Source organism: Artemia franciscana, chromosome 3, assembly GCF_032884065.1.
Source record: "Artemia franciscana chromosome 3, ASM3288406v1, whole genome shotgun sequence".
Taxonomy (NCBI): domain Eukaryota; kingdom Metazoa; phylum Arthropoda; class Branchiopoda; order Anostraca; family Artemiidae; genus Artemia; species Artemia franciscana.
The window spans coordinates 34,860,637-34,886,447 of record NC_088865.1 but is presented as its reverse complement, the minus strand read 5'-3'; the positions used below and the strand labels follow the sequence as shown (position 1 = coordinate 34,886,447).

The following is a 25,811-nucleotide window of genomic DNA, read 5'->3' as shown; positions in this document are numbered from 1 at the left end:
AAACTCTAAAAAATTGAATTTTGATATCAATAGCTACATCAAAAGAATCGCATTTTAATGCTGATTTTAAATATATAAGTTTCATCAAGTTTAGTCTTACCCATCAAAAGTTACGAGCCTGAGAAAATTTGCCTTATTTAGGAAAATAGGAGGAAACACCCCCTAAAAGTCGTAGGATCTTATTGAAAATGACACCATCAGATTCAGTGTATCAGAGAACCCTACTGTAGAAGTTCCAAGCTCCTATCTACAAAAATGTGGAATTTTGTATTTTTTGCCAGAAGACAAATCACGGGTGCGTGTTTATTTGTTTGTTTTTTTGTTTTTTTTTTGTTTTTTTTCACCAGGGGTCATCGTATCGACCAAGTGGTCCTAGAATGTCACAAGAGGGCTCATTCTAACGGAAATGAGAAGTTCTAGTGCCCTTTTTAAGTGACCAAAAAAATTGGAGGGCATCTAGGCCCCCTCCCACGCTCATTTTTTTCCCAAAGTCAACGGATCATAATTTTGAGATAGCCATTTTGTTCAACATAGTCGAAAACCATAATAACTATGTCTTTGGGGATGACTTACTCCCCAGAATTCCTGGGGGAGGGGCTGCAAGTTACAAACTTTGACCAGTGTTTACATATAGTAATGGTTATTGGGAAGTGTACAGACGTTTTCAGGGGGATTTTATTTTGTTTGGGGGTGGGGCTGAGGAGAGGGGGCTATGTTGGAGGATCTTTCCTTGGAGGAATCTTTCATGGGGGAAGAAAAATTCAATGAAAAGGGCGCAGGATTCTCTAGCATTACTATAAGAAAACAATGAAAAATAAACATGAAAACGTTTTTTCAAATGAAAGGAAGAAGTAGCATTGAAACTTAAAACGAACAGAGATTATTACGCATATGAGGGGTTCTAAAAATACTTTAGCATAAAGAGCGAGGTATTTAGGAGGAGATAAATACCTCGCTCTTTATGCTAAAATATTTTTAGTGATTTCAACTATTTATTCTACGGCCTATTTGATTCAGGGGTCATTTTTAAGAATTGGAACAAAACTTACGATTTAGTGTAAAGAGCGAGGTATTAACGAGGGTACAAACCCCCTCGTACACATAATAAAAATATAAGAATATAAAAGTTTGTTACGTAAGTTAATTCTTAAGTTACGTATATTTTTTACTAATAAAAACGTTCGTTGAATATTAAAAGTTCTAGTAGCCTTTTTAAGTAACCGAAAAATTGGAGGGCAGCTAGGCCTCCTTCCCCACCCCTTATTTCTCAAAATCGTCTGATCAAAACTAAGAGAAAGCCATTTAGCCAAAAAAAAATTAATATACTAATTTCATTTCAATAATTTATGCGCGGAGAGCCAAAATCAAACATGCATTAATTCAAAAACGTTCAGAAATTAAATAAAAAAAAACTAGTTTTTTTAACTGAAAGTAAGGAGCGACATTAAAACTTAAAACGAACAGAAATTACTCCGTATATGAAATGGGTTGTCCCCTCCGCAGTCCCACGCTCTTTACGCTAAAGTTTTTAGTTGTTTTAAAAAGTAGAATTGTGGCAAAGAGTCAAACTTTAGCGTAAAGAGCGTGGGACTGCGGAGGGGACAACCCATTTCATATACGGAGTAATTTCTGTTCGTTTTAAGTTTTAATGTCGCTCCTTACTTTCAGTTAAAAAAACTAGTTTTTTTTATTTAATTTTTTAGTAAACATGATATAAGATCTGACAGCCAGTGTCTTCAATTCTTCAGTGTCTTCTGTATCTTCTAATCTTAAGAACCGTCATATTTTATTTTATTCTATAATATCCAATAGCTTCTCCACAATTCACCTTTTATTCCTTTTTCTTTTTCATTTATTGACGAATATGCCATTTCCATCATAAATTCCTGCATATGGTCCACTTTTAGGTTCTTCTTTGACCCTACGAATGGATAAAGCAGTGCCGAAACCATGACCTCCTTACCTTTATCTTTTAATAGTCCACATTTAGGTTTTCCTTCGACCCTACGAATGGATAAAGCTGGGCCAAAACCATAACCTCTTTGTCTTTATCTTTTACTAGTCCACTTTTAGGTTTTTCTTCGACCCTACGAACGGATAAAGTGGGGCCGAAACCATAACCTCCTATCCCTCTACGTGTAATTTAAAGCTATTGTAATATACATGGTGTTTTTATTATGGAAATCTATTTATGTACAATGGAATACCTTGCTAAGCGATTTCCGAAGATGTGGTACGTTGAGACCATCGCTGTTATTTTTTCGGTTTTCGATGTATTCCAGAACTTTCGATAGCCAAAGATCCGAGTGCTCATCATAATCTTCGTACTCCATCATGAGCAATTTTGCCATAAACTGCTAGAGTTTGCCATATCCAGTCTGTTTAGTTAGATAACAAATAAATTCCGGCACTTTCTGAAAAAAATAATTTGCTGTGCTAAAAATAGTTTGAAATATGCTTTGAATTTTAATAGTTACAGAAGTCAAAGATTTACTTAGATTAGCTAGCATTTTTTTCAAGAAGACTAGAATATACTAATTTTTTGGATCCACTCCATCCCTAAGTTCATACCCACTCCCCTACCTACTTAAAAAAACAAATGCGTGATTATAATCTTTGATTTTACACCATCAAAATTCACATAAAAAGAGATAGGCTTATGCCAAACATATTTCCTAAAATAAATTCGTGGGTAAAGTTTCACGTGATTATATTGTTCTTAAGAAATTCTTACAAGAAGTAAAAGATAAAGTACACAAATACACCTTTTAAAGCTTCAAACTTACCTTGACATACCTAGACCCTATAACCCTGGTTTTTATCTCTCCCCTCTGCTAAAGGCTCAGATGTGATTCTACAGTGCTACAAACGAATAATGCTTCTTACAAATACCCCTCCAAATTGTCAACAAAAAGGGTTCATTTATACAGACCTATCGCACTAACTAGGAGGGATAATATTGTTTTCGAGATTTCTTGGCTCAAATTTTTTATAAATCTATTTCATTCTATTTAAGTCACTATTTTTGCCAGTGATCTTTTGATCCATTATAAATAAAAGAAAAAGTTTTGACTGAAATGTAAGGAGCAATACTGAAACTTAAAACGAACGGAAATTACTCCGTATACGAAGGGGGCTGTCCCATCCTCATTATTTATGCTAGAGTTTTTTATTACTTTAAAAAGTTGAGTTGTAACAAAGAGCCAAACTTTAGTGTAAAGAGCGAGGCGTTGAGGAGGGGACAGCCCCTTTCATATACGGAATGATTTCTGTTAATTTTAAGTTTTAATGTCACTCCTTACTTTCAATTCAAATTTTTTTTTTATTTCTTGCCATTTTCAACTGATGCAAGTTTGAATTTGGCTCACCGTATATGAAAAATTAAAACGGAAATTGAATATTCATTTTGGCGAAGCCTCCTCTCGTGTAGAATTTTCTCTGGAAAGTTAACCTTCAGAAACTACTCCCACAATGTAAAAATCTCCCCTCGTAAGATAACCACTCCATTGAAAAAACTTCCAAAAAACAACCAAAATACTTCCCTCAAAAAATGTCTGAATGCTTCCTAAAAACCAACAAAATATATAAACAATAGGCAAAGTCAAAAGTTAGTAGCCCTTTTACCATGGGTGTCGAGGGTTCAAGTTATCTTCAAAAACTTTCGACTATTTTGAATTAAAATTGGCTGTCTCAATTTTTTTATCGGAAGACCTTGATAAAAGAATGGGCATGGGAGGGAGGCTAACTGTCCTCCAATATTGTGGTCGATTAAAAATGGCAGCAATCTTTAACAGTTTAACAATTTTTACTTTCCGATCAAATAATCTCTCCATATTTTCTACCATCACTTTTTCGATACAATCAGCTCCAAGAAAAATTCCACATTCCACATTTTTATGTAAAACTCCACATTTTTCATATATGAGTGTAAAACTTTTACATTAGGGTTTTCTGATACACTTAATTTCATTGTTGGTTTTAACTACGGTTCATAGAATTTTAGGGGTGTTTCCCCCTTAATTATAAAATTAGGCAAATTGTCTCGAGCTTGTAGCTTTTAATGGGTAACATTAAACTTGATTAAATTTAAATATTTTCAATAAGCATAAAAAGTCAATGTATATATTTTTATCAGGAAACTATTTCTTCTAGTTTCTTTAAACATTCAGCCTCATCGCTTATTACGTAGATAAGAGGTCTTTCTCGTTTAAAGCTGTCCCCATGTACATTTCAAACATTAAACATCTCCCTGTGTATTAAACTGAGAAGATATAAGGAACTGTACTGAAATGTTCCTTAAATTATATCCCCTCCCCCTCAGAGAATAAACTTCCTTACTTTCAGCATATTTTTTTCTTAATTTGATTTCTTACGTTTTCACCTCCACAGAAAAATCCCCCTCCAAATGGAAAGATCCCTAGAAAATTCAATCCCGATGGGAATTTACCAAAACTAATTACCCTTAACATTCCACATGTAAAATTGGGTTGGAAAAGTGAAATTAAGACAAATGAAAAAGAATTCTGTACAGTATTTCTGGCAGATTTTCCAAGTGTGAAATATCCCTTGAACAGTTCACGACCCTTCGGAAAATTTCCTCCCAATGGAAAATTATTCCCGTGAAATACCCCCAGTAGTATATTCACCACCACCACCCCCACCAGAAAAATATCCGTCAACTTCCCAGTAACACATACTATACGTAAAAAAAGGACAAACTTTGTAACTTAAACACCCTTTCCAGGGGCTTTTGGGATCTTGCTATCTCCAAAAGCACAGTGTTGAACGTTCCAAGTTCCAACTATACCAAACAAAATGGCTATCTCAAAATTCTGATTGGACGAGATTGCGGAAAAGGGTGAGGTGGAAGTGGGCTAGTCGCCCTCCAAACTTTTTCTAGGACCATTGGTTCGACACGATCACCCGATTACGCTTAGGCTTTTAGCATTTAAAAACCTTCCTATTCTAATTAAACGGCCCTTAAATTTTAGGGACTGTTCTTTAAAAATTGGGAAAAACAGTCAAACTTCTCAGAAAATAAAAAAAGAAAAAAAAACAAAAAAAAAGCAAATAAACACGCATCCTTTATCATTCTTCTGGCCAAAAACAAGAAATTCCACATTTTTGCAGATAGGAGCTTCAAACCGCTACAGTAAGGTCCTCTGGTGTGTTGAATCTGATAGTAGGATTTTCATACAGATTCTTTGGCTTTTAGGGGTTGTTCCTCCCCTTTTTTGAAAATCAGGCAAGTAATCTCAGACGTGTATCCTTTGATGGGTAACACTAAACCAAATAACACTTATATATTTAGCATTAGCATAATAAGCCAATTTCCTTTATATATCTATTGGTTTAAAAATTCAATTTTTTAAAGTTTCGGCTACTATTGAGCAACGCCGCGCCTTACTTACAGTTTTTTACCTCGAACTGTAAAGCTTTTAGTACTTAAAAAAAAACCTGTGTTCTGTGTGTGAACCTGTGTTTCAGATACCGATCTTCAGAAATTGGGACAAACATTCAAATTTTAGCTTAAGGAGCAAGGTATTGAGGAGGGGGCAATCTTTCATATACAGAACAATTTCTGTTCGTTTTGAGTTTTAATGTTTCTCCTTACTTTTAATTAGAAAACATTTTTCTATTTTCTTACTATTTTTCAAATAATGCCGGTAAATATCACCGTCCATGAAATATCCTCCCCTCACGGGAAACTCTCTCGTGAAAATTTCATCCTACATAAAGGGTAAATTCCCTCCAGAAAAATCCAAATCCAAAAATCCCATCCAAAGTACAAAATTCTCCTTCCCAATAACAAATACTCTGCATAAACAACGGACAAATTTTTTAACTTACAGGCCTCTCCCCAAGGGCTGTGGGTGGTCATTTTACCCTTAAAGGCATAATTATCAGATATTTCAACTATAATGAACAAAATGGCTATCTCAAAATTTTGATCAGATAACTTTGGAGATAAAAGGTGTTTGGGAGGGGAACCATTTACCCTTCAATCCTTTAGGTAACTTAAAAAGAGAACTTGAAGTTTAAATTTCTGTTTGAATGAACCCTCTCCTGGCCTTCTGGGACCATTATTCCGATACAATCACCCCTGGGGGGAAAATCTAAATAAAAAAATAAACATGCATCCGTGATCTTTCTTCTAGCAAAAATAACAGAATTCTAAATTTTGTATATTTGAAATTCAAACTTCTACCTTGGGATTCCCTAGTACGCTGAACCTGAAGATGTGATTTTCATTAGGATTTCTTGAATTTTAGGGGGTGTTTCCCCAGGCAAATTTTCTCAGGCTCTCAACTTTTGATTGTTAAAACTAAACTTCATGAATTTTATATGTCTGAAATAATAATAAGCCGATTCCTTTGATTTCACTATTAATACCAAATTCCATTTTCTAGAGTTTCGGTTACTATTGTGCAGATTCATTCCTTACTAACAGTTCGTTACAACGAACTGTTTGATTTTAGTTAACATTGTCATAAAATGGAGTTTTCTTAAGTTTTTTGTTTTTTTTTACATAAAAATAGCGTCATAAATACAAATGTTGATTCAGTGTGTCGACTCCCAATTTCTATGGCCATTGCTTGGTATACAGACATAGGAGGGGGGTTATATAGATGGAAACTCAAAGTTCTAGTGCATTTGTTAAAGATCAAAAGTGATTGGGAGGCAATCAACTTTCTCCAGTTCCGTATATTGCCCCCGGGAACCCCTGTATCCAGACATGTATAGGATGAAAAAAACAGATTTCGCCCTTTCAAAAAATAGTTGAATAGTTGAAAGCCGCCTAGGATGACATAATCCAAACAGCTTCAGAGGCAAGGAGCCTAAATTATACAAATTCCATTATTTAGAAATAGTTTTTAAGGCTCAAAAAATGCGAGCCTGGTTGATCTTGGTTGTTTGATTAAATAAAAACAAGCAATTTTTTTCAACTGAAAGTAAGGAGCAACATTAAAACTCAAAGCTTTGGGAAAATCCCTTTTTATTTTAAGCTTTAATGTTTCTCCTTGCCTTCAGTTCAAAAAACTTGTTTGTTTGTTTTTATTATTATCGGATTTCAGACAGTAAAACTATGAAAGTTTTACTGAAAAATCCCTCTCGCTGAAAAATTCCCGCTGAAAAAACTTTCCTTCTCAACAGAAAACTTTCTTCATGGGAAATCCCCCCCTTCAGAAAATTCCTCCCCGAAAAATTTCCGTTTGTTCCAAAATATCAAATGGACCTACTATATGTTAACAATAGGTAAATTGCATAACCTTAAGCTTGTTCCGCAGGGGCTATGGGGGGTCATATCATTCCCGTAGGCCCAGGTATTGGACCTTTCAACTATGCTGAGCTAAACCGTATTGTCAAAATTTTGATCGGATGTCCTTGGGAAAAAAGGGACGTGGGAAGGTGGCTAGTTGCCCTTCAATCTTTTTGCCACTTAAAAAGGGCGCTAGAACTTTTCATATCCGGTAAAATAAGCCCTTTCTCGACATACTAAAAAATAAAATAACACACATCCGCTATCTTTCTTCAGGCAATAAATGCAAAATGCCACACTTTTGTAGATAGGAATATCTACAGTAGGGTTTTATGATATGTTTAATCTGATGGTGTGATTATTGTTAAGATCTCTTAAGTTTTTGGGTGTTTACCCCCTTTTTTTAAAATTAGATGAATTGTCTTTTTTCGATATCACCATAAAAAGAAAATTCTTTTTATGTGTTAGTCGCTATCATAATTCCTTTTTTACAGTTTCAGCTACTACTGGGTTGAGTCTCTCCGTACTTACAGTTTGTTACCACAAACTGCTTGAAATCAGTAGCACACTATTTGAATTTGAATTTATTAGGGTAGCTCACAAAAGGTAGATAAATGATTAAAGTACATGCTCATAAAAGCCTGAAACTGATTCAGAAAATAATCTGAAAAGTCCAAAACACAAAATGTTTGATTGGCTTGAAACTTTCCAGGATTGTTTTCTCAGCCAAGAGGGTTGAAATCTTATTGGGTGGATTCTAGGGGCCATAGAATTGACCAGAAACTTGCTGTCCTTGATCAGTTTTAAGCTTATAGCCGGTTCTTAGGCTAAGAGGAGCCGAATACAAAAAACAATTGATTGAAAAATTTTTTGAGGCCCAAAAATGGAACAAAAAATTCTTTGCGATATTTACCATTCAGCTCGAAACTTTCAGGGATCCCTTCCTGGTTTAGGAGAACCTCGAGTTTTGCTCTGAAGGTATAAGTTTTTTGAGACCAAACAATTGATCAAAAAACTTGTTGGCTGAGATTGGTTTGAAACTTCCAGCCTTAAGTTCCTGGGACAACAAGATTATAACCTGGTGAAAGAAAAATGGGTGTTGAAACCGCCCTACAAAAATCGTGTGCAAAAGACGGGCCATAAACTTTCTCTTCCTAATCACCTTGAAGCTTTCAGATATATTTGAACGAACCAAGGGAACCAACATTTCTTACGGAGTCAAGGGAGGAACTTATTGGACCCAAAATGGGTAAAAAATTCTGTTTCTTATTAATCGGTTTGAATTTTCCATCTGTAAGTCTCGGGGACTGTGGGACCTATCGTAGAACAAATTCCCCCCTAAAAAAGCAAATAAAAACATACACACACAAACAAGGTCCAAGGATCAGCAAAATTTCATTAATTCAATTGAAACTTCTATCAGCAAGTGTTTGGATTAAAAAAAAAATCCACTAATAAATAAAATGGGAAATAATCATACCTCGCCGAAAAACACGGTCAAAAACTTTTTTCCGAACGGTTTGAAACTTATATCTAAAATCTCGTGTCTCATGGCAGATTCTAATATAAAAGAAATATTTTAAATTGGGGGAACGAGCTCCTTGAAAATGAAGTAGAAACTATTTTTTCTGATCGGCTTGGAAATTTAGAACTATTCTTATAAATTCCATGAACATGAATTTATTCAAACACACTAACAGCTACTTCCACTACAAATTTTGAAGCAAACATAAAGGAAAATTATATTCTTCAGCAAAGCTATGGATATCACCTTCAGAATGAATATTCTAATTTTTTCCAATATATTCTCTAGCCAACATATCAGTCTTTAAGCCGTTAAGCTGAAAATAATTGCGCATATATTACTGCAACACACTCATTGTAAAATTATGTAAGTTAAAAAAAAAAGAAGAAATTAATATAGAAAAACATTTTTCCAAGAAAAAAATTGATCTATCAATAATAAAGAGCAATATCAAAACCTCAGAATAGCAAAAATAGAGTCATTTAATAAGCAAAACCTCAAAAAAACAGAGATTACTATGAATGAATCATAGAGCTAAAAAAATTTAAAAACAATCAAGCAAGGCCTTCCTAAATGCACACTGGGGCCTGAGCATTTGAAACAATAATAATAACAGATAAATTTTAAAACTTTTTTTTCTTATATTTACTAATCTACTCGACAATTTAACATTGTAGTTTGGCCTACCTGCAAAGCTTAAATACAACTTCGAAAAATAAGATCAAAACAGTGGCCTTTTTAGTTCCAAACTGTTCATTAAGTCTAACAAGGTTGCTGTTAAAGTCTCATATTAGGGAGGGATTTTGACTGTCCTTTTGGAAGACGGATAAAGTTGTCAAAAATATATTTTTGATAGGAAAGTCCTTTCCACTTTGCATAAATTTTTAGGGTTACCTATAATAGGTATGGATCCCACTTTTATTTCTCCCAGAAGTGTAGCTGTAACTAAACATAAGGCTCTAACAATCTTTTAATGAAATAACATTATTTACTTAGAGATCCTTTAATTTTACTCACTGAGATGAGAAAATGTACTAAACTCCGCTTTGACAAGAAGAACGATATTAATTCTTACTGGCCAGTCCAGGTTAATCTTGCGCGAGAATCTACATTTCCATTATTAAAAGGAACCAGTTTATAATTCGAGGAAGCACATTCTGGAAAATAGAAAATAATGGTAATACTGTGGCAGACCTTTGAATTTTTAAATTACACCCCAGAACCGCCTCAGGAATATTACCCTAAACATACTTTCATGAAACACTTTGTCCTGAAAATGAAATTTTTAGAACTCTTTGCGTAATTTATATTCTACTCAGTAGGGAGAGGGTTTCCCCTTTTCGTATACTTCTATGAATATTCAGCGGGTTCGTCCTCGATGTCATGAGAAGATTGGCTTCAGGGCCAGAAAAATTTCTTTGTGGGTCGTCAGACCCCAAATTATTTTTAGTACAATACTCTTAGCCATTTCTTAGTTTATCATTCTTACTTGCATGTCCACCTAAAGGCACGTAATTAAATATTCTTATCGGGGGATAATGCAACCTCAATTACACAAAGGTGTTGGTTATGTGATAATACAGAAAGCTTAAATAAAATCGTTAAATACTATTTCTTTTGTGGAGGGGGGGGGGCTAAATTATGCTCACGTAACTTTCTATGGACCTCAGTTTAAAAATTAATTTCATGATAAGTGTGTTAATACTATCAAAAAAAATTTATGGGTAATTTTTGGTATTTGAGTCATTGTAAAATGCCCATAGGTAATGCAAAATTTATAAAGTTTATCAGCTAAAGTCTAATTCATTACGCCTATTAAAATGCTCAGAATTTAATAAATGAATTGGCTGAAAAGTGACCTTTCAATATGTCTATTAAAAGTTAGTAGATTAGTGAAATTTGAAAATAATAAAAAAGCAAGAAAGTACTTCCAAAATGGGTGTAACCCTTATGAAATTTACATCGTCAAGATAGTATGATTGAACAGCGTAGAGTGAAGTTTCCATCCCCTATCTACAAAAGTAAGAAATTTTACAACTTTCATAAAAGACAATCACAGTATCTACATTCATTTGCTTCCATTTTTTTTTTTTTTTTATTGGTAATTGTATCAAGCCCCTTGGTCACAAAATATCTATAGAGGACTAATTTTAGCAGAAACTCAAGCTTTTGACTTTTAATTTCAAATAAAAGAGATCGCACCACTCAGAAAGCAACAGCTTTTGCCATTTTTACAAAAATTAATTTTAACTTAAATAGAATCAAAATGTAACTAAGCAAATTTTGAAATATATTTTATTCATAATCGTCAATAGCTCTTTGTGTAACTTCCAAGTTCCAAACACCACAATCCTACGCGGTGTCATTCGTTCCAAAACTTATTAACAGCAAATGAGATAAAACAGTAATGCTGATTAAGCAAAGAGCAATGTGCCACCCATTTTTTTTTTCACTGACTACTATATTGAAGGAGTAGTCGTAAAGAATTGAAGAGGACTTATCTCGGAAATACCGAGGGTTAGTACCCTCTAAAAGTGTTTTCAAGATAGTCATTCCCCTCTTTTTTTTTTGTAAGAATTTCCCGCTATATAATATGAAGCACTAATGTAGCTACGCTGTTCCTTGCTTTACACAAAATCATGCAGTTATTTTCAATCTCAGGGTAAAAATAAGCCAAGTCCGAGACTAGGATTGGACTGGTGTAAAAACACGCAAGGTTATAATTAGTTGAAAAAATGAAGCCAGACCTTACTCATTGTAAAACAAAGTAAGTCCATCATTGTTTCAAAAAAGGTCAAGCTTCTTACTTTCTCAGTGCAAAAGCAGGCTAAGTTGTATATCGGATAGAGAATAATCTATGTCCTCACTCAATGCATTAAGAAAATGATGCATGAGTAAGTGCAAGAACGAGGCAATTTTTATCCATTGACTGACTCGCTGCAAAACCAAGGTATGTCCTTACTTAGTAAAAATTGAAGATGTGAACTGAATCAGTCAAACAAAAAACATGAATTGATATAAGAATAACTTAAGTTTCTGCTATGGAATAAAAGTAACAATATCCCAAACAACGGGGAATCATTTTAAGACACTGATAATTTTTTTCCAAAATGAATGTTTTGGCTCTGTGTTTAAGAACCGTCATCAGCAAAGCATAGATTGATACAAAATAAGATTTACTGCAAAATGCATAACTATTTAACCTGAAAAGAAATATTCATCATCTCTTCAAGTAAGTTCAATCAGAACTAAAAAATAAACACTAAACAAGGCAAATCTTTCCAAAAAAATAAATCATGAGCATGTTCTAATGCAATCCTTACTTTTCTGGTCGATGAAATAATAAAATATTCCTTTATTAAATTGTTCCACTGTTTTAAATTAATTTCTCATTGTTTTACCTTTATCTATTTGTATTAAAGAAAGGTACTGTGGTTTTCGTCGGTATTTAAGCTTTAAATTTTTAATGAGTCCCGGGGCTAACTGCTCCTGTCAAAGATACCGAATTCCGATGACTAAGCGCAATAAAACATTTTGCATAACTTTGTTACCAGTTCTGGATTTTGAGTAAAAAGAGACAAATCTATGTTTTGTGCAAAAGCTAGATTAGTCGTTCCAGGGTATAAAAGGAACCTAATTCCAAGCTGCAATATCTTAATAAAGTGGTTTAAAAATGATTCAGGTCCTAAATTGTACCAAAAGAGAGCTGAATCCGAGCTATGAGTCACTCAACCAGTGTCTCAATGTTTTCAAACAAATTCTCCGAATAATAATCACAAAAGGATGTTCAGTCTGTACAATTGTAAAACCACCAAGGAAGAATTGTCCCTTCGCAATCTCCCAAAATCCCTCCAAAGATTCAGCTGTTTAGCAAAACACATGCTGCTCGTCATTTAAACCGGGTCCTGGCTGGGATCTTCAGTCAGAATAATTGGGTCTAACACAAACCTTGAAGTGGGTCTAACACCAACTTCCATATATATATATATATATATATATATATATATATATATATATATATATATATATATATATATCATGAAAAGAGAAATCACCAATGCAACAGCACAAACATATATATATATATATATATATATATATATATATATATATATATATATATATATATATATATATATATATATATATATATATATATATATATATATATATATATATATATATATATATATATATATATATATATATATATATATATATATATATATATATATATATATATGTTTATTTTGTGGCTTTCAATAATTGAAATCATTAAAAAGTTTTTATGGCGTGACGTGGTTGTACAATTTTGAAGTTAGCACTAGGAAGAATATTTTTCTTTTGCATTGTGAGGTATTACTCAGCGACACCTTTAAAGTTTCCTTGGGTTTCTCTATAAATCTGACAGCAAGTGTCTACCGCACCAAGACAGCGATACAAGTTATATTCAAAAAAACAAGAATTATAGCTGTAATATTGACTACATAACTTTCCTGGTATGATAGGATACTTTATTATTTGCTTGGAACTTCCAAATAAGTAGAGTTTCCGTGGCTATATTAGATGAAAGGCTATACGTCTTCCTACTCTGCCCCAGAATTTATCCAATTTCTGTGGACAGGACGTCGCAAAAGCCTGGTTTTTCATGAGACCCGCATAGCTAGCCGGCAAGATCTGCTTCATTGGCAATGCAGATATTAGCGGCATATTTTAAATTAAACATTCCATGAGACCCTTGATAAGAAAAAAATGTCTTACCTGGGAAAATTAACTGTCAAAGGCATAAGGAATTTTCCTCCAGAAGAGGATAACACCATCAAGTTTGGAAGTCCTTTGACCGTTATTGTTGGTCCTAATGGAAGTGGTAAAACTGTAAGCTGTTTTGGGTATTAAAATCAATCTCATAATTTTTTTGGCTATGCTTAATAATCTAGTCTTTAAGCCAGCCAACATCATCCAGAGCCAGTCCAAGTATGTCATGAAAGCTGAAAGCTAGGTCAAGCTAAAGTTTACTGTGTATCTTGAAGTTTTTAAGCTAATCAAAGAAGTTTTGAGAGAAAATCAAGGCTACAGCCCTAGTTTAGCTATGGAATATATTCAAGCTTAAAGCCTACATATATCTCCATACTTGTAAGAGTTTTAAAATAGCTTAAGGGTATCAGTGTACAGTTAAACCTGTTGAGATAGAAAAATGTTAAGAGAACAATATGCAGAAAAATTGTAGGTCCAGTTTATCATTCCTAAAAACTCTTTAGTTTAAACACTCCCCACCCCCTAAATGTCAAAATTTTGGCTTTATTATAAAATATAGCCTTTATTTTGTATTTGGTAAAATTCTAGTTCAACTGCTTTTTTCTTTCTTGGAATGGAGTTAGGTTAGGAAAAAAAAACCTTTCATGGATTCATCTACAGACTTAAGTATCTCATGGGAAGATATTTTGAAGTATCTACCTCTACTCCTTCACCCTCTAGAGGGTACTGACCTTTGATGACCTTTAACAATCTTTGTGTTATTAAAGTGCAATCTTGCAAAATAGATAGGCCTATTATGCTTAAATGAAGTACAAGAAAACTGTTTTCAGCTTCATAACTTTACTTAACCCCAATTTATAAGGTTTCAAATATTGTGTCTCCTAAATTAAGAAAAAAACTTATTGCCACAGCTTAAAATTTAAGACTAATAATAGATATTGCATTTTTAAGACTAAAACCATAGTAAAAGAAACCAAATACTGAAAATTAAGGTAAAATATTGTTTTGTCAAGATTCCAATAGGTATGGACATGTCAAGTAGGCAAATTTCCAAGACTTAGGAAATAGGAAAGAGTCAAAGTTGAAGGTTGGTAATACCTTCCTTGAACATGTTTTTGGTCCTGGATTCATCACTAAAAGTTTCATTTCCCTAACCTAGTCCCTTTTCAAGATATCAAAAAGTAGCTAAACTATAATTTTACCAATATATTTTCCAGACTTGATTTAAAACTTTGATGCTTCTAGGCTCAATTGTTTTTGCTGCTCCATTTTTGTGAGGGAAATCACCAAAAATTCAATGTAAAATTAAATTCAAAAATCCAATTTGACAATGTAAAAGATGGATGGAATAGTTTTATGAAGATAGTTTGTGAGGTTGCTGATGGTGTCTTAGGGAAGAAAGTTAGAAACTCATATAGGGGTATTAGTGAAAATGATTTATATTTTCTAGACAGGGGAGGGATGAATTTTAAGCTACTGATGATCTGGAAGAAGTAGCCAGTAGGCATGATAGTAAAATATTGTACTAGCATGTTAATAAATTGAGAGGGAATAGTCAATCTAGACTTGTTCCAGTTAAAGATAGGATTGGGACCACAAATAGCAGAAATGAAAGAGTTAAAGAAAGATGGACAGAACATTTTAAGGACATGCTAAACTGCAATAGAGTTATAGGAAGAGATATGAAAAAGTTCTTGATGCTTTGGATGTAAAGAGATAATTTTTGTGAGGAAGAATTAGGGACACTTAAAAGGACAAAAAATGGCTCAAGGTGCTTATAGTGGGGTAAATGAGTTTCATAAATATGGTGGATGTAAAGTTGGAGATAAGTTACTTCTGATTATGAATATGATCTTAGAAAAAGGGGAAGCCATTGCATTCCATCCCCAGTTATATAGAACATTATGAAGGACTTAGGGAGCACAGCAAAAGTAATGGGAGAATACAACATCAAAAGGGGAAGTAAAACTGTCCTCACTATAGATTTTACTGGTGACTTAAGTATCTTAGTTGGAAATCTTAGCAAAATTAATTATATTTTAGAGGCTAGCAAGTTCAAGGTGCAAAAAATAAGTTTGAAAATTAATGCTAACAAGACTAAGTTGCTAAGATTGGGAATAAGCAGAGGTAAGGTTTGGAGGTACCTAACTCTATTCCTTCCCCCTCCAAAGGGAACTGAGCTCTTACTATCTTTATATTGTAAAAGCCACTGGAGGAAGGTGATGCCTCTGAAGGTAACCATATAAATAAAAATCAGTATCATTTAATTCCCTATTTTATGCGATTTTTGGCCAATTACAGGCAGTGGTATTGTGCTATTGCACTGCCTAAGTAAAGAACAATGTTGGCACAATGTTGTTGTTTTTTTACCAGGGCACTTTGTATCAAAGAAGTTGTTGTAAAAACTTCAAAATGGGATCATTTGATTGGAAATTGAAAGGGCTAGTGCTCTTTTATAGTTGAAAGTGTTTGGAGAGCAACCAACCTCCCTCCTATGCCCATCATTTCCCCAAACACATCCAATTAAAATTTGGAGATAGCTATTTTATTCTATGCTGTTAAAAAGTCTGGAAATAATGTCTGAGGATGATACCCCTCCCTCCCCCCACAGCCTTTAGGGTTATGGTTTTAAGTAATGCCCTGGAGAAACATGAGGGTTTTTTTTATAGAAAGTCTGGTAGTATAAACTTCAGAGGGGGTTCATTGGATTGGTAATAAGAAGTTCTATTGCCTTTTTTGAGGTTCAAAGTGATTGGAGGGTAGTTACCCCCCCCCCCAAACACAAACACACGTCGTATTTTCTCAAAAATGCATCTATTAGGAATTAGAATAGAGCCATTTCATTCAAAATAGTCTAAATATCATATAGCAAGGCTTTTGGGGTTGAGACAAACCCCCCAAAGCCTAGGGGCAGGGGTTGTAAGTTATGCGCCAGGGGTATTCAAGGTTTTTATGGAAGGAATGGCTGTATAAACTTCCAAGGAGGCTCATATGGTTGAAAACTAAAAGTTCTAGTTCCTTCTTAAGAGTAAAAAAAAAGATGGAGGATAACTAGTCTCTCTGCCCTGACTTCCCTTCTTTTCACCAAACAAATCTGATTGAAATTGTGAGATAGTGACTTTCTTCAAAATATTCCAAAGAACATATGACAATGCTTCTAGGGCTGGCACAACCACCCAGTGCCCTGAGGATAGGGTTGTAAGTCATTCTCTGGGGGCATATGAGGTTTTTATGGAATGGGTGGTCATATAAACTTCAAATGTGACTCATTTGATTTGAAATTAAAAGTTATATTGTCCTTCTTAAGAGTCAAGATTGATTTGAGAGCAATCACCCCCCTCCCCTTGCCAATCATTTCCCCAAACACCTCCAATCAAAACTTAGAGATGACAATTTTGTTCATTGTAGTTGAAGCGTCTGGATATTATGTTTGTGAGGAAGACAACCCCCCCCCCACAGCTCTCAGGGCAAGTGTTGTAAGTTATGCCGTGGAGGCATATTAGATTTTATAGAAAGGGTGGTCATATATGCTTTGGACAGGGTCCATTTGATTGGTAATCAGAAGTGTATATGTCCTTTCTAAGAGTCAAAATTGTCAGACTATAGCTACCCCTCAACACACACACACACACGTCGTTTTTTTCCGAGTTGCATCTAATAGGAATTTTGAGACAGTCTTTTGTTAAAAATAGTCAAAAGACTGTATAACAATGCTTTTGAGGCTGATAGAAACTACCAGAGCTTGAAGGCAAGGGTTGTAAGTTATTTTCCTTGGGCATTTAAGGTTCTTATGGTAGGGACAGTTGTATGAACTTTATAGGTTGCTCATTTGGTTCAAATTGGAAGCTCTTGTTCCATTTTAAGAGTCAAAAGTGATGAAGGTCAACTAGCCCCCCCCCAACTACCCTAATTTTCACCAAACACATCTGATTGGAATTGTTTGATGACCGTATTGTTTAAATAGTCCAAAGAAGATAGAACACTGCCTCCAGTGTTGACAACACCTCCCAGACCATGAGGAAAGGGCTGTAATTTATGCCCAGGGAGTAATATTATGGAATTGGAAGTCTTATAAAATCCACATGGATCTCGTTTGATCTGAGATTGGAAGTTATAGGGCCCTTTTTAAGAGTCAAAGTGATTTGAGAGCAACGAATCCCCCCATGTCCATCAAGTCCCAAACCAAACGTCCAAATAAAATTTTGAGGCGACAATTTTTTCAGCATTGTTGAAAGGCTCAGTAATGGACCATTTGGGGATATTCTTATTTTTATCTGAAGATATTTCTGAGGAGTCAATGAGGTGAATGGACTAATTAGGTAGTCCATATATCCTTGCACAAAATTTTGGAGCTGGAACTGAATACTGAAATGTGTTTGAAAGTTACAGTTGTCAAGAATTGTGCATGTTTTTTGTTGTTTTTTTGTCTGCCCTTTTTCTTTTTCTTTTCTTTTTCTTATAATCCTCTTTAGTGTAATTTTGTTGTGTATAGAGGGTAACCATAAATTATTATTATTATTATTATTATTATTATTGCTGATACTGGTGTATCAGCAATATTTTTACAACTGCTTGTCGTATCAAGAGGAAACTTCAGGGGCATTATGAGTGGGATGACCAAAAGGCAAATGTACCTCCTACTACTTCTATTGATACTGCTGCTACTACTGTTCCTACTATTGCCACTACTATTATGATACTAGTACAATTAAGGTTACACATACGAAGTTGAAAGTTTGACAGAATATTGAGGAGGAATTTGAACTAAATAAAAATCTACTATGCGCAACAGATTGTCAAAATGGTGGATCTCAAGCATAGGTTTGGGTATTAAGTTAGAACTGTCAGAAAATAATTAAAAAGGAAGATCAATTGACAAAAAAATAATATATGCATGTCATGGGTAACAATAAACCACTGCTTCATTTACTAATACTCCTACTAGACTGCTCCAAATACTACTACACTTGCAACAACTTGTAAGGCTTAGAAGATTAAGGTGAAATGGGCTTCAAAAGTGTGTCAAAAGCGCACATCAACAATAGTTTTGGAAAGGCTTACCGTATCAAGGTGAAACTTGCAGGGCATGATGAAAGCGATGTTCAAACTGACCAAACGGTAATATGCACAGGCTACTACCGCCTGTACTAACACTAAAACTGCCTATACTTCTACTACCACCAAAAATACTGTGATAATAGTACTATTAAGGTAAAAGTCTATGAAGATAGTATTTGAGATAATATTAATTGCAAATCCAAACTAAAAGAAGACACTATGTGCGTTTAGATTGTCAAAATAGCATATCTGAAAAATTGATTTGTGTGTTAAGTTGGAAGTGTCAGAGAATGCTTAAAGGGAAGATCAACACTAGAGAGAGAGAGAGAGAGAGGCACTTTTTTGAAACCACTTTCCAAGAGCACACTACTACTAATACTACTGCTACTGCAACATTTACTAGTCTACTACTGCTATTACTATTGCTCGAACTACTGCTTCTATTGCAATTACTTGTAAGGTTAAAAGCATTAAGATGAAAATTTCAATTAGCATTTGAATATACAGGTTATCTAAAGGACACATCAACAATGTTTTAGCTATGGCTAATGGTATTAAGTTGAGTAGTAATACTACTCCTGTGACTACTGTTACAACTGTGCCCTAGGGGTATGAAGGTACAATAGTAGAAATATTAAAAAAAAAAATTGTATGGATATGAGCAATATTGTAGGAACAGTTTCAAATGTGAAATTAAAACTTAAAAGGCTTGTTGTGGGGGATGATAAACTAACCAAAAGACAATTTTTGTATCATAATATTACTGCTTCTACTCCTACAACTACCTGAGAGAGAGAGAGAGAGAGAGGCACTTTTTTTTGAAACCACTTTCCAAGCGTGTGGTGCCAAATTAGCGCTTTACGTCAGGTATTACAGTCAAATAAAACTTGTCAAATAAAAAAAAAGAGAAAGACGCAGAAACAGACACACAGTGTCAGATAGACACTTGTCAGATTAAAAAAAATTGTCATCAACTAAAAAACTGAGTCAGTACAACAAATTCACCGATTAGTAATGTTTAAAAATACAGGAATGAAACTCTTCCTGTATCTCTTGTGGATTTGTGGGAGAGGTTGAACGGTGGGGACTTTATGGAAGTTGTGTCTTTGAGGTCGGGATCTTAAAGGTTGAAAGGGTGGGGGGAATAAATCTTGGATACAGGGGTGTGTTATGGCTTTATTACCAAACCGGGTATATAGGAGATTTCTTCTCTCTGATAGGGTAGTGAGTTGGAAATGCTGAAGAAGAAAGTGATATGGGAGTTTACCTTGACCACAGATACTTCTTAATGGTCACTTCTGGACTGACTCTAATGAATAAGATTGGGAAGTAGTTAAGCCAAAATGACAAACCGGACAAGAATATTCAAGAACAGGGCGAATGAAACTTATATTAATTCTTGAAAGGTGGAATGCAAGGCAAGAAAACTTGAAGAAAAATTTAAACATAGAAAGTGCCAGATTAGCTTGTCTTATGATATTAGTAACGTGGACATCCCACTTCAGACTGCTCAATATAGTGATACTGAGGAATTTGCACTGCTGGATGAACATCTCCAGAGGGATTCGTTGCTTGAACGAAAGTGTACTCTTCAAGAAACTGATAGTCATGATATTTGACTTTTTGGCATTCACAGTCATGTCAGCCTGTGAAGCGTCACTTGAAATATCTTCCATGATTGCCATGGCTGAGCTCTTCGAATTTTTCCGGCATTTTTCCAGTAAGAACATGTCGCCGACAAACTTCTAGCGGTCAGGGTATTCAGTAGCAAGTCCATTTCTCATAATCAGGAGTGACCCAAGGAGGGTACCCTGGGGCACACCACAGTAAACTGTAAGGAGATCTGAGTAGGCATTTTTATGCTTTTACACATTGAGTTCTACTGGAAAGGAAAGACGCTATTATTCTAACAAGGTTGGGATTAACATGAAATTCTTTTAGGAGTTTTTCAACTAAAACGTTGTGGTTAACCAGATCAAACGCTTTTTGAAGGTCTATTAGAAGTAGATTTAGCCAAACATCAGGGTTTTCCAAATTTTTATATATTGTATCCAGTAAGCCTACAAGATAGTGTGTCAAAAAGTTCTTCAATTTATGATTTGAGCCGATCAGTCAGAAAGCTTTCATATAATTTTGAAAAACTGAGGTAAGTGTAATTGATCGAACCTCATTGAAACCTTCCTCAGCGCCCTTCTTCTGAATCGGCCTCACGAACCCCTGCTTCCAGGTGTCAAGGTAGCATCCACTTTCAGTGATTGTTCAGAAAATATCTGCCAGTGGTAAGGACAGCTTGTCAGCGAAGGCTTTGACAAGTACGATCGGAATATCTGATGGGCATGCACTTGTCCTTTTTAGGTTAATTATCTTCTTCTCGATATCCTTTGATGATATATGTGGAATGTTTTCATCCTGACTATGGGGAATAGACACAAGAGTCTCTGCAGAAAATGTAGGTAATTCCTGGACAATCTTGGCGAGTTTTTTGTTAAGATCATTAGCAGTTTTAATACTAAGCTCATCAAGCTGGAAATCAACATTACTAATTTACTTGCCAGAAAGTTTTTTAACTAGATCATATCACTTCTTGGGGTTATAATTAAAAATTTCCTTTATAGTATTTTTATAGTACATGGCAGCTGCTTTTCAAATTGGTTTTTTTTTATCTTCCAAAAGAATTTTTTCTTTAATCTGGCTTTTAGAGATTCATTAACATAGGGTTTATCATTGGAACACTTTTTAGTTTTCTTTTCGGGAAAAGATTTTCCATAATTATCGGATAGCTTCCTTTGAAACATTTGAACTTTAAAATTGACATCAGGAGTAGCTAGGACCTCAAACCAGGCTCTTGAGAAATCAAGGAATCGAAACTAAGAATATCTTTGTCGGTTAGTGGGTGATGCAGTGTTTCAATGACTTTGCATTCGACATTGATTTGATCCACTGGTTGCATTTTGAGAATATAATGGTAGCTCCCTCCTAAAGGTGGTAAGGCTTCTGGTTGACTGTAGAACTTATGCAAGTTAGAACAGATGACATCTAAAAAGGAGCCTCCTTTGGTTGTGGGTATATTTACCACTTTCTTTAGGTGTAGACCCCTGCATAGGTATTCGAGTTTCAGTTCATTGGCATCACCAAGGAGTAAAATCCCAGCGTTTGGGAATTTCGCGAGAGCAAAATTGGCACTGGCTTGAAGTTTTTCAACGAACTTTCGTCGAATCCCGTATATTGACCTGGGGAGTAATAAAAATTACATACTAGGATATTCGAAAGTGGACGAGGGAGTACTTTTGGTTTAATACTTATCCACATGATTTCATCATAATCATTAATGCTGGGGACTGTGATCAGTTTTGGGCTAATTTCATCACGGTACAGCAATAGAAGTCCTCCACCACACTTACTATGAGGGTGATTGGTTGGCCTCTGTTTCAAAAAATTTTTAGCCCGAAGCTTTCAGGGAGTCACGGTGTTGCGCCTGACTTCGGTTACGGCAGCAAGGTGGGAATAGCCAGTTCAGTCATTTTCTCGAAGTTGAGACTCTCAGCATTACAGAGCAAGAAATTTGGAAACTGGTATCTTGAACCAAACGAAGAAGAAACTGTTTAATTTTTTATTTTTGGGGCTCTAGGGGAATAATTGAGGGATATCTGAAAAGTGAATGGGGAAGACTGTGGTGTCCCAAATGAGGGTAAGACTGGATGAAGTTTTAGGCGGGGGAGGGGTCCAAAGGGCTGTCTGGATTATTATTCGGGGAACTAGACATGGAAAGGTCCCTGCCAAAATCAGATAACCTATCCTGCACATTCGAGGGGAAAGTCAGTGAGAATCGCGAAAGAGGCCAGTTCTTTGGTAGGGGGGCTGGGCAGTCTGGAAGGAGGAATGGGTCCTTTGCCATTGGAGAATACCGACTAGGGGGCCAGTCATTGCACCCCACCTTGCAACGTTTTTTGGATGGGAATAAGGCAAAAGTTCAATCAGGCAAGAACTTGCAGGTTTTTCGCGGACTGGCGCAGTCCGGGGGGAGAACTCTTGTCTGGGTATGGAAACGTGAGCGAAACTACAAGTTCAGTTAACACAAGTTAAAATACTACATAAATCTACATGATCAAAAGAGCAGTTGCTATTTCTACAACTTTTCGACCTAAAATCACGGCATACATGTAGAAATTTGCGCTTCCTTTTCAATTGGCAAAAACACTCTAAAAAAATCTGCATAGCGTATTGAATTTGCAAGGTCGGTGTGTAACCTGACCTGCATTCACAGCATTCAAATTTTGGGTCACTTCATTAAATGTCGGCTGCGAGCTATAACTCGTTGAACTTGGCACTAAAACAAGGTTATTTTTTAGTGATGAGGTATTGCAGATACCGCGACTGCTATTATGTGGTAAACTTGGCACTAAAGCAAGGTCATTTGCAAGCGATGAGTCACTGCTTGAATTCTGATTAGGATAATAGCAGTTGCTAGGTGGTGGACTTTTTTCAATAGGGGCAGAAGGTTGCGCTATTTTGTGACTCTGTAGTTGGTCATTTAGTTGATTTATTGTTGCAGCTCTTATGAGCGAGTCTTCAATCACCTTTTTTATTTGAGTACTGAGAGAGCCCTGGTTTTCGCGAAAAGAACTCATGCTCCATTTTAGCCATGCAAGCTTGTCGAAGGGCAATTTCCGACTGAATTCGGGAAATGTCGTGGTTTTGCTTGGTTACTTCCTGATAGGAAGTTCTAGACTCAGCCGTGATTTTGTTGAGTTCATCTTGAATGTTTGAAACTTTTGAATCTTTCTCAGCAATTACTTCATTGTTATTACAAACGGTCTCACGAAGAGAGACTACTTCTTGATTGAACTGGACACAGTTAGTACATGAAGGGGTGCTCGAAACTTTAGAAATTGATCGGGGTGTGCTGTTTCTGGTGCTTCGAACACAGGTTAGTGTTCAAACAGGCTAATAACGCCAGGGTTTGACTTAAAACTGTTTGTGGGCACGGGATTAAGCGGGACACTTTCTGCCTGACAGGAGAGGTAAAGCCAGTTAGGTTGGGCTTCACGTTCTCCAATTATGTTGGCATATTTGACATGTAGCCACTGAGAGCATTTACTGCACTGAACTGTTCCTCTTGTCGCTCTTATTCTACACTCAGGGCAAATACTTTGCAGGTTTGCCTATTCTTCGGTAAATCAATAAGAAAAACAGCGGAGATCAAGTGAGAGGGGGGGACTGTAATAGTTGAGCCAAAAAAAATTGACGAGGGTGCAATGATAGGAGCGGATCATCAACCAGTAATGACTTGCAAGGTCATGACAGGCACTGGATCCTTTAGAAAAGTCTTTACTACACTCCCGCATTATCATTGAGAGCCTATCATAAGCTTCGAAAATATTTACCGCGGTACTTTCTCCTTGGTATCACAAGTCCTGCTTATTACGACGCAGCACAGTGAAATGTGTATACGTCTTTCCGCGACGAACGTAAAAATTATCCAAATTATAAATGATTCAACTGCTACTACTACTGCTACTAAAGTTAAGACTACTAATATTAACTCTACTCTTATTGCTACGTTGTGAAGAGGTTGTGACAACGTAGGTTGTCAAGAGGACGTATGAGCAATGCTTCAAGACCGGTTGATGGTATTAAGTTGAGAATTTCATCGTGTGTCGAAAGGATGTTCAAAGCAAAACAACTATGCTATATGTTACGTATATTCTATACGGCTTACATTCTACTAATACTACTACACAAGCTAAGGGTAGTAAGGTGAAGCTGTCAAGGAATATTTAGGCGGATGTTGAACTAAATCAAAACAAACTATGATCATGTAGATTGTAAAAAGGGTGACAAAGCAACATCACGATAACAGCTTAAATTATTAAGTTAGATCTTTCAGGGTAAGTTGTGAAAGAGTTTGAACTAGCCAAAAGACACTATGAGTTGACTTTTGACTGTGACTAAAACACATAAGGGCATTAAGTTGAATCATCTAGGGGGAGTTCCAATTATGCAAAAAAAAACTATACACATGCAATTATTAAAAGGGCATATAAGCAATATCATAGGCAGTACTACTCTACCATAGCTAGTAATATAATTGATATTTTAAAGGAGCAAATTTAATTGGAAATTCAAAGTTCTAGTACCCTTTTCTGTAAATGCATCCCTGTCCACTAATGGTCCCATATATAGCCCAAAGAATATATAAACACTAAAAGAAAACACTAAAACAATGACCATTTTCTCCTTACTCCCAGAAATTCCTTGTTAAAACAACAGCAACTTCGATCATTAATCGAAACAAAAGCTTTAGTAGATAGTCATTGATCCCAATTGGAGCTTAATTTGAATTTTCATTATTGCATGGAGTTTATACACACTTCAAAATTATTTCACGTAATAATTTTTGCAAATTATGATCTCAATCACGCATGGAGATAAAATTCAGACTGTCAAGATAACCAGTTTGATATGGGAACTAGACTGTGTATAACTAGATTGATGTAATGGAGAAATAAATTATTAAGGCTGAATATGGGATTATCAGGATGGGGGTGTGTGTGTGTGTGTGTATTAGTCAGATAATGCATTAGTGTACTTGGTATAAGCATTAAAAAAATCAAGGAATAAGCATAAAAAATATCAAGTAGTGTGATCACCTTTCTGCTATGTTAGTTATGGAATCTTGTACATATTTTATCTTATTTTACAATATAATTGTTGTATTTGTGACATTGCATCCCCTCCTGATGATTCCAGATATAACCATAAAATATATCGAGTAATACCCCCAGTGCTCTGACAGTGCCTAATCTTGAGCAAAAATCTTGATTAAAATGCATCTTCCCTGAACATGGATAATAGGCTCCTAATCTTGAAAAAGGTGTATATAGGCAGAGATAATTGGAATTAGCTAATAAATGAAACTGTGCTATAGGAATTGGTTTACTATAATTTTAGGAAACTTTGTTTCTCAATATTTAAATTTAGACATAAGTTAACCATAGAGCATAACCTACGTAAATATAATTGATCTACTGTACAAAACTTGACTTATAACAAATCTGTCCAAGACTAAGTCAGTATGGGATTTACAAAAAAAATTTTAAACCTTAATATCCTGTGTCCAAGATAGGAAAGTATTTCTCAACGTTAAGCTCAAGTTTTAAATGTATGTCCAAAACTAGGCTCCACAAATCCGTGGCATTTTTCGTGGCTAAA

General features: G+C 35.2%; 2 protein-coding genes across 3 annotated transcripts in view; one reads left to right on the top strand and one right to left on the bottom strand.

Moving 5' to 3' along the window:
- Nucleotides 1–9,933, bottom strand: part of LOC136025215 (prolactin-releasing peptide receptor-like) — a 173,744-nt gene extending 163,811 nt beyond the window's left edge. Inside the window, exons 1-2 of one of the 2 annotated variants that reach the window (XM_065701033.1) lie at nt 9,804–9,933; nt 2,208–2,414 (exon numbers count right to left, since the gene is read on the bottom strand). In XM_065701033.1, the coding sequence (XP_065557105.1) occupies nt 2,208–2,351 (144 nt within the window). In that variant the 5' untranslated portion in view covers nt 2,352–2,414; nt 9,804–9,933. Of the gene's footprint in view, nt 1–2,207; nt 2,415–9,778 lie in introns of both variants that reach the window. The other variant, XM_065701031.1, reaches the window with a different exon arrangement.
- Nucleotides 9,934–13,486: 3,553 nt separating this feature from the next.
- LOC136025214 (DNA repair protein RAD50-like) overlaps nt 13,487–25,811 on the top strand; it is a 117,436-nt gene continuing 105,111 nt past the window's right edge. Inside the window, exon 1 of the mRNA XM_065701029.1 lies at nt 13,487–13,661. Within this exon, the coding sequence (XP_065557101.1) occupies nt 13,539–13,661 (123 nt within the window). The 5' untranslated portion in view covers nt 13,487–13,538. The remainder of the gene's footprint in view (nt 13,662–25,811) is intronic.